Below are 10,020 nucleotides of genomic sequence, written 5' to 3' on the forward strand. Positions count from 1 at the left end.
AGAGAGAGAGAGAGAGAGAGGAGGTGGAAATGGGGGAGGGAGGGGAAGAGAGATGAGTGTGGGGAGGAGGTAGAAGAGGAAGGGGAAGGGAGAATAAGGATGGGGAGTGAGAGAGAGGAGGAGTAGAAGGGAGTTGGGATGTGAGAAGAGGAGAGTGAGGAGTAGTAAGAGGGATTGGAGAGGAGAGTGAATGAAGGAGGGGAAGGGGAGGAGAATGAAGGAGGAGGAGGGAGAAAGGAGAAGGTAGTTGGGGAAGTGGAGGGAAGGAGAGAGAAGTTGATGGAAAGGAGGGAAGGAGTGGGGAGTTGAGCGAGGGTTGAAGGAAAGGGGACTTGTGGAAGGGAGCGAGGAAAGAGGGGTGGAGGAAGGATGGAGACGAGTGGAGGGAGGAGGGAGAGGAAAGGGGAGTGGGGAGGAAAGGTTGTAGATGAAGGGAGGGGGAGAGAGGAGAGAGGAGAGGGGCGTAGGAAGGAATTGGGAAAATGAATGGGAAGTGAGAAGGAGGGGAGGGAAGGAATGAAAAGAGAGTGGGAAGTGGGAGAGGGGGAGTAGGGGGAGGAAAGAGAGAGAAAGAGAGAGAGAGAGAGAGAGAGAGAGAGAGAGCATTCCTAGTTTCAGTCCAACAAAAGACTCAAATGGGTTCCTTTCTCCAGCAGACTTTTCAAAGGATCTCTCTCTCTCTCTCTCTCTCTCTCTCTCTCTCTCTCTCTCTGTATATATATATATCTTTTAATGCTGAGGTGTGAAAATTAACACTAAAATATTGTGGTGGTCACGAAAAAGTGCAATGGAAAGGATGTAGAGCCACATTATCATCTTTTCCCTTCATTGATATAATTGAAATAAGCTACAAAGGGACGAAAATCTAGGCCAAGTTAGAGTGAAAGGAGTATAGTTAAAGGGAAGAGAGGATGGGTGGAGGTCCGTCCCGAGTTGTGCCAGTCTGCCATCAGTTTCGTTAATGAGGCCAGGCTTCCAAACTCCCAGCAAATTTATTTTAACTTTGGTGCTTCTCTCCTCACATAATGGTCGTTCTCTCAAGTTAGGTTGTCAAGGGAAAAGGGGAAGAGAAGGGAACTTGTACAACGCTCAGTAATAACTCAATCAACTCACTCTTCCTCCTTCCCCTCCTGTCTACAAGACACCTCGTAAACTTAACGTACCCACACATAGCGTCGCGTCATGTCATCATGTAGTTATCCATTTATCAAATGCAAATAAAGTAATATAAGCACAGTCTAGGATCTGCACAGATAGCCCTGGATTAACGGTCACTACTCATACTTTCGACCTGTGATGGGCTGTGGATCGCTGAGGGTCCCTGTTAGCTAAGTGACCACTATCGGAATTTTTTTAATGTACCAGGGGTCACTGCTTCAGGAGGTGACTTGTGTTCTTCTCCCGCATAGTAAAGATCCTTGTCTCAGTGGAGCGAACAGAACTGGGGCCTGATTGACTGCTGCCTACCTTAAAAGCGCCAGGTAAGGCTGCCGCAACACCCCTGAACATCCACACTGTGCATTGTGCAGTTTCCACACTATGTCTACAGATGCCCCATAAACTCAGCGTACCCGTACGTAGTGTTGTGTGTTAGTTATTTAATATTTGATTATTTAGTGTACTTTGCTACTTAATCTTTCAGGTTATTCATACTGGTAGCTTATAGATAAAGTATTACAGAATGTAACTTTTCTTTCTCAGTCTTTCCTATGAAATTTCCGTATCAGTTTTTCCATGCTGCACGGTGGTCTTTCTCACTTTTTCCTGCCACTATTAACTGGAGGGTTTGGAGGCGGGGGGGAACCTTCTTGCTTTACTATCCTTATCCTTCAGCATGTAGAGTTAGATCTCGTAGTCATAGTCTACTCTGTAACAAACAGCCTCGAAAGGACCATAAGGTCTGTTGCTGTTTGGTTTCCTTTGTATTCCTTCGTATTCCTCCCCCTCTCTTCTCACCTCTTCCTCTTTTCCTTGTCCATCTCTTCTTCCTCATTCTCCTCCTCTTCTTTTTTTTTCTCCTCCTCCTCCTCCTCCTATTAAGCAATCACATCCTTTAACCGAGCGATATTAAGCTGCAATTGTTTTCCTTTGCCATAGAATGGGTTAAACTTTACTTCTATTCAGTTTTCCCCATTTATTCACCTCCCTACTATTTACCTTCCTACCTACCTGCCTTCCTACCTACCTGCCTTCCTTCTTACCTACCTAACCTTCCTTCCTACCTACCTAACTTTCCGTCCTACCTCCTAGCTACTTCCCTACTTAATTCCCTGCCTACTTATCTACCTACATGGCTACTAACTCGACTTCCTACGTGCCTCCTTGCCTACCTACATCTCTCTCTACCTCCCTGCGATCTCTACCAATTTCCCTGCCTACCTCCCTACCTACCTCTCTGCCTACCTCCCTACCTACCTCTCTGCCTACCTCCCTACCTACCTCTCTGCCTACCTCCCTACCTACCTCTCTGCCTACCTCCCTACCTACCTCCCTGTCTACCTATCTACCGCCCTGCCTACCTCCCTGCTACCCACCTCCCTACCTACCTCCCTGCTTACTTCCCTACCTACCTATCCACCTCCCTGCCTACCTCCCTGCCTATCTCCCTGCCTACCTCCCTACCTACCTCCCTGCCTACCTTCCTGCCTACATATCCACCGCCCTGCCTACCTCCCTACACCACCCTACCTACCCTCCTCCCTGCCTACCTTTTATATGTGTCTAACTCTGTACATAGGCTCAACAACCCGTTCCCTGAGATCCAATAGTCCCCCTGTGTACTAACTCTCTACAAGTCACCATTTTGGCGCTAACACCCACCGTCCATACTGATTACATGTTTGGACTGTCTCATACATGCTTGGTGTATTGGTATTGGTTTTTTTTTTTTTTACGTCTTTTACTAAATTCACATCCTTTACATTGTTCCTTGTGCCAGTCGGGATGCGAACCCCACGTCTATTGGGACAGCAGGTCGTCTCCCCATCCACTCAGCCACCGTCTCCCCCTTACCTACATACCTTTCATCCTTCCTTCCTTCCTTCCTTCTTTCCTTCCTTCCTTCCGTCCCTCCTTCCTTCCTTCTTTCTTTCCTTCTTCCTTTCCTTCCTTCCTTCTCTCATTCTTTCCTTCCTTCTACCTTCCTCCCTTCCTTCCTTCCTTCCTTCCTTCCTACCTACCTTCCTTGCTGTCTACCTACTCTCACGACTATCTCCCTCTCCTTCCTCCCTACATTTCTACCTACCTCCCTACCAATCTCCCTGCCTATCTGCCTCCCTACCCACCTCCCTATCTACCCACCTACCTACCTTCCTACCTTCCTGCCTACCTACCTTCCTGCCTACCTACCTACCTACCTCCCTACCCACCTTCCTATATACCCACCTACCTACCTACTTACCTAACTACCTACCAAGCCCCCTACTCCCTCTCCTTATATACACGTACCTCCCTATCTACTCACCTGCCTTCCTACCTACCTACCTACCTACCTGCCTACCTACTTATCTTGCTGCTTACCTACCTACCTATCTCACTGCCTGTCACCACCACGAAATGAGGTATCGGCACAGTGGATATGAACTGACTAATTAATATGTCTATCTATCTATCTATCTATCTATTTTTTTTATTTGCCAGTTTTTAGAGATATATAAAAACTGTGAAGACATAAATTCCCTCATTCTCAACACCCCTTTCCAATGATACCAGAATTTTGCCTCTCCTTCTGTAAGCTAAAATATTCTGCATCATTATGGCCTTAGGGTTGCAAGGAGCACTCTGGCCACGACGAGAGCACAGTGTCAAGTAGAGAGGAGTCATTTGTCCCCTCAGCTGTGTGTGTGTGTGTGTGTGTGTGTGTGTGTGTGTGTGTGTGTGTGTGTGTGTGTGTCTTTGTGTGCGCGTATGCAACCTACCGAGACGTGTGTGTTTAAACTGGCAAAATCAACCTGCAGGTACTCTAACAATAGCCAGAAAATACCAATAGTAAATGGACTTCGGTGCTAAAACAGTTAAAAAGAATGTGTCATAGTGGAAATTATAAAAGCCAGTATGTTCAGTGCCTGATCCTTGGAGCTCCTGGCATAGAGACGAAAAAGACCTAAGACGACCTTGGAGATATCACAATGAATCTTAAAGTATCCGTAATAATTCTCAACTTAAAGATCTTTGTAAATATGACTTGGATCTCTTGCCTATACTCGCCACAGGGCAACTTTTTTCTGAAGCCCCTCCCCCTAATCCACTGTTCAAAGAGTGGGAAGCCATAGACTTGAGGCCACGACTTCAGGAAGAGGGCGGGACTTCAGAGAGGGTGCGACTTAAGAAAGGGCGGGGCTTAAGAGAGGGTGGGGCTTAAGAGAGGGCGGGGCTTAAGAGACATGTTGCTTGACGACGAGTATAGCATCCATTTGGATACAGGGAATGTTGCTGGAGCCGGTCAGGAGGCTCCCATCTGGCCAATTTCTCTCCTGGCTTAATGAGTGACTCAGAAAATAATGCATTACTGGGCTGGGCTGTACTGCAAGCAGGGCCGAGCAATCAGTATCGTCAGTACTCACGTGAACAGTCTCTGGGTTCGTCGGTGTGGTCTGAACAGTCTGGCTCTCCATCGCAATAGGCATCGGCAGGAACACACTCGTAGTTCCCGCAGGTGAACTCCGAGATACGGCAGCCCAGAGCACCGACCTGAAGCAGTGCCGCGACCAGTAGCACCACGCGAAGGGGACGTAGTCGAGAGAGTTGGGGGTAGTGTTGATGGGGTGAACTGAAAGTAGTGCATTCCTCCTCAAGCCTGGACAAGAGCGGACAGTCTTGCAGAGGTGGTGTGGATCCACGGTGCGGCTGGGGAAGGAGACAAACCAAGCTGGCAAAATGTTCCTAAAAGACCTTAATATATTCTTCATATCATTAAACCCCAAGGACTTCACAAATATTGTGTTCTTGGCATCTCCTGGTGATTTTCCCCAGCTTAGGAGAGAATTTTTAAAGTAGACTGTTAGATATGGAGTTTATTGACCTCGTCACTACCAGGGTACTTTTACTAAGCAGAATAAAATCGTCTGGTACTACCATTAGACACAAGGGGAAATATTTGGTTGTGAAGTGTACAGTAGCAGTATATGTGATGATAAATAAATAAATATATATGTATGTTACAGGGAACAGATGTAACCAAGAATTCAATGAAATCACTACGGAATTCGTGAAATGAGTTTAAATTAGGATGGGTTAATTAAGGTGAGGTTAATTTAGGCTGTTGTTGGGTTAGACTGGGATAATCTAGGTTAAGGTTAGGTTGTTTTACATATATGATATAAACAGCAATCTTATACTTTGTTTATCCTGGAGATAGCTTGCAAATATGCTTTTTTAAACAAGCAATATCATACACTACTTTAGTTAAAAAAGAAAATTATACAAGGAAGTGAACATTTCATTTATAAACACACACATAGAGAGAGATATATATATATTTAGACAGACAGATAGATAGATACGGCTTAACCTGTTCAGTCTGTTGATGAATTTTTCCATTCTGTCATTGCCAAGAGCTGGAGTGGGATTCCTCTTCGTGAGTGTATAAACATTTCTCATCTTTCTCCCAGTTCTTTGAATGGAGGTGCTGGCCTGCAGGAGGAGGGCAGCTTCTTCGTGCAGGCCACTGGGTTCACGTTCAGATGAGAATGGGGCCACAAAAATCATTTCTTGCTGTCTCCACACGATCTTAAGGAAAACTTTGCTAATTGGAGAGGTCAGATATAACCTTCACTACTTGAGTGTTCTCCTACATTGTATAAAATCGTCAGGTAGCATCAAGTATACAAACAAATTAGGTCCTCCAATTGAACCGAAGTCTATCTGTTTTCATCTGAGGGAACTGGGCCACCTTCACACCTCGAATATTAGGTCGTGGCTGCATGAAAATAGATAACCCTAGATTTGAGGTACGAATAAGTTTCCTTGGTTACTAGTGAAATCAACTCTCCAATCTGACTACACTTGGCCTTCAACTGAACTGAAAGGGGTTACGGATCTCTGTCAGACGAATATAAACAGACTATAGTTAAGCCAGAAGACATACATGGTTATGTTACCTGATGTGATATACTGGAGAAGAGTTGATCCTCATCCTCGTGATCTGTCCACCTGTTTTTTCTGTCCAAACGTTGATGACTCCCTCTCCATCTGTCCTGTTGGTCCCAGTTGAGTTGATGATGTTGATTATGCACTTGGTAACATTGATGACATTGATGGTGTGGTCCCTTGCCCTGGGTGTCTTGATTTCGTTGACTTTGATGATTTTGATGTTGATGCTGTTGTTGTTGATGTACCACGTTTACATGTAGCTGATTCTGATTCTCTTTCTGTTTGTTCCGTATGAGAGATTCGTGATGATGCAAAGTATTGGAGAAATTTTGATGGTGATGTGAATATTGATGTTGATGTTGTCGTTGATGTTCCGTCTCTTCATGTTGAGTGTGCATCTCTTGTGGTTGAATCTGACTGTCCTCTTGGTTGTTAATAATACTAGAATCTTGGTTGAGACGGGAGGTACAGACATAGTTATGGTGATGTTGATAATGCTGACGTTGATGCTGTTGCTCTCCTTGATATTCCGCCCTTCTCTGCTGACTATATTGGTCCTGTGGCTGATTCTGATTCTGATTCTCCTCTATGCTGTTCCAGTGACGAGAATCTTGGCTGATTTGTGAAGTATTGGCCCAGTTTAGGTGGTGATGTGAATGTTGATGCTGATGGTGTGATTCTCGTTTTTGTTCATATTCGTCCTTTCTCTGTCTAATGCACTGATTCTGGTCTTGATTCTGATTCTCCTGTTGGCTCTTGCAGGTACGAGAAACACGGTGTAAAGGACACTGGCAGTCATGGTGGCGATGGGAAGTATCAGAGGAGTGATGATGGTGATGATGATGTGACTTAAGACGCTGGTGAGGGTGATGGTGATGTGGATGGTGAGGACAAGGTGATAGTGACCCATGATGGTGATGATAGTGGTGGTGATGACGGTAAGTTTGTGGCTCCATCCTTCTTTCACGGTGGTTGTGGTGATTGTGGTGGCATCGCTTCTCTCCCTCTTGGTGTAAATGCTGGTGGTGGTGATTGTGTGGCTGGTTATTTCCTTCGAGGTGCATGGTGGTGGTGGTGGTAGTGGTGGTAGTGGTTATAGTGGTGGTGGTTGAGCTCTTAGTCCTCATTTTAAGCCTGGAAAGAAAAAAACTATATTATAATTAGAGCTTCTTCCATGTAAAACCATAATTGATATTGGTTTACATGATAGGAGGAAAAAACTGAGAATATTGACTTGGTAAGCTTAGGCCTACTCAAAAGCGTTTCTGTACTCTCTCTCTCTCTCTCTCTCTCTCTCCACAAACACACACACACACACACACACACACACACACACACACACACACACACACACACACATTCCCCCTTATTAATATCTTCCATTTCTCTCTCTCTCTCTCTCTCTCTCTCTCTCCACACACACACACACACACACACACACACACACACACACATTCCCTCTTATTAATATCTTCCATCTCTCTCTCTCTCTCTCTCTCTCTCTCTCTCTCTCTCTCTTTCACACACACACACACACACACACACACACACACACACACACACACGCTACTGAATGACTGGCTTTCAACACGAACTCCCTTTCATGGTCTGGAGAATTACTTAGGTCAACAAACTCGAGTGGAAATACTGCAGCAATGTGGACCAAAAGGAAGTGGGTGGATATTGGGAGCGATTTGGGGGAATATAAGGAATAAAAAGGGTATATTGTGCTGGTTTCTGTTTTGTTTTAGTTTTCAGTAATATTTATAGTTTTGATGGTATTCTGTGCCTAGGTAAGAAGAGTCATCATTTTCACCTCATCACTTACTCATTTATTTTTATCTGTCATTATGCTGCCAATAATGCAGCGAATTTATTGCTCTTTGATTTGTTTTTAATCGTAGAATATAGATGATCATTAACCACACGACCACTCAACCTCGAAAACGGTCTGAAAAAAATATAGCAGCCAATCAGAGTAAGGTAATATCTTTATGCCTGTTATACTACCCATGAAGAGTCTCTGGAACTCATAATTTACAGTCTAATGAATGGCTGTACCAAATTAACTCAAACAGCGTGTAATTCCATTTGGAGGAGGATTTTGGCCAGTACAACCCTACAGCATCGTAACCAAGCTCTAGATAGCACTTTTATCTGTTAACTGAGCACTATCAGTTTAGGTCCCTGGTGACATAAACGTCGAGACTTGTTTACAGTGTAGCTTAAAAAAATGCAAGCAAAGAAATTATAGACCAACCTAGGGGTCTTGGCATCGTGCGGGGAGGGGGGAGGCATAGTGTATTTCTTGGGGAGAGGGGCGCTGTGCATGGAGCAATCTAAAATACATGAAATCACAGACCATCCTATTTTTTCTCGAGGCCAAATTTTCTGAGGAATCCCCTTTTCGTCAACCTTCTCATAGAAAGCATACCTGGAGGCAATGCTAGGTAATTCCTGGCATTTAGATTCGATTCATTTGCTAAGGACACAGCCAAAGATTTTCAATGGAGTTTTGGATAAGAATTAATTGAGACTTGAGACTGTTTAAGATTTTATTCATTTAAGGTAATTCTTGGCATTTATAATCGATTCACTTGCTAAGGACACATTCAGATAAAATTTTCATGGATTTTTTGGGTTGAGAATTGGTTGCGACTGTTTTTAGTTACGTGGGTATCCGTGTGCCTCTGAAATTCTCGCACGAAGGAGTTTCACGTTCAAGATGGCCACTGCTGTGCCGCTGCTATGACTCAACCACCGATGCCTCAGTTATAGCCCTTTTACTCCTTGCCTAAAATTCCCCTCTATCTTGAATGCTCAGTTGTACCAGTATATTAACACTAGAGTATGGTGCGAGTCACGAAGAAGTGCTGTGGATAGGATGTGGAGCCATTGTACTGTCTTATTCTGCGAGTAAGCTACGTAAAATAAGCTCCGAAAGGACAGACGCCTCGACCAGCTTAAGGTAAAATGACTATAGTAGCTGTTGTTCTTTTGTGGCTTGGCTCATCTCAAACGTGATCCCAGTGGACTGCAGGCTTAAGTTACCCTACGATTCACCATCCTTCTTTTGTGGTATAGGTAGGTAGGTGAGGGACGTTTGTATAACCAGGCAGTGGAGTCACCTTGTTATATCAGTGCCAGTATATGAAGGCTTCCCTCTCCAACACTCCCAATTAGTAGCAAAAATCCAATTCACTCCTTATCTAGCTTATAAATTTGACTTTTGAGTGTTCATTTATATATACAGTTGGGCACACATGTACAGTACTTGGGACAGTGTCAGTGTGAGGTGGAACTCTAGCTACAATTCCCAACGATCATGCATCACGGCTACTTGGTCACTTCAATTCATATTTCGTTCCTTCGTTCATTCATGTCAGTCCCACCAACAAACATGTCATTATGTCAAGGTTAAGTGTACTAAATGCAAGATTTCTCCTACACATTCATGCTGTCCCAGGTACATATGTTGCCAACTGTACATATACCGCACCTTTAGCTTTAATTACACGTGTTGTTACCCTCTCTCTCTCTCTCTCTCTCTCTCTCTCTCTCTCTCTCTCACTGACAGGAAGATAGAGCGAGGAAGGGAGGGGAGGAGACAGAGGTTTAATTTCCGCCTGTCTTATCTTCCATTCTCTCCCACTTGGCTAGTTCCTCCACCTGGCCTCTCTCTCTCTCTCTCTCTCTCTCTCTCTCTCTCTCTCTCACACACACACACACACACTCACACACACACACACACACAAGCTGAAAGAGAGAGAGAGAGAGAGAGAGACAGACAGACAGACAGACAAAGAGGGAGGGAGATTACACACACACACACACACACACACACACACACACACACACACACACACACACTTGCCATCTACATCTAGTGTGTGTGTGCTCCCAGAAAGGTGAGGAAAATTATATGGTTTC

At 44.6% G+C, this 10,020-nt stretch overlaps 1 protein-coding gene across 1 annotated transcript in view; it reads right to left on the reverse strand.

The window, feature by feature from the left end:
• Positions 1 to 8,388, reverse strand: part of LOC145396378 (uncharacterized) — a 21,701-nt gene extending 13,313 nt beyond the window's left edge. The window contains exons 1-3 of the mRNA XM_080269771.1: positions 8,351 to 8,388; positions 6,170 to 6,317; positions 4,563 to 4,845 (exon numbers count right to left, since the gene is read on the reverse strand). Coding sequence (XP_080125897.1) covers positions 4,563 to 4,845; positions 6,170 to 6,317; positions 8,351 to 8,388 — 469 coding nt within the window. The remainder of the gene's footprint in view (positions 1 to 4,562; positions 4,846 to 6,169; positions 6,318 to 8,350) is intronic.
• Positions 8,389 to 10,020: the final 1,632 nt, after the last annotated feature.

The sequence above is a fragment of the Coenobita brevimanus genome, chromosome 37 (assembly GCF_032717465.1).
Source record: "Coenobita brevimanus isolate Jiangsu-jjx chromosome 37, ASM3271746v2, whole genome shotgun sequence".
In the NCBI taxonomy this organism is placed as follows: Eukaryota; Metazoa; Arthropoda; class Malacostraca; order Decapoda; family Coenobitidae; genus Coenobita; species Coenobita brevimanus.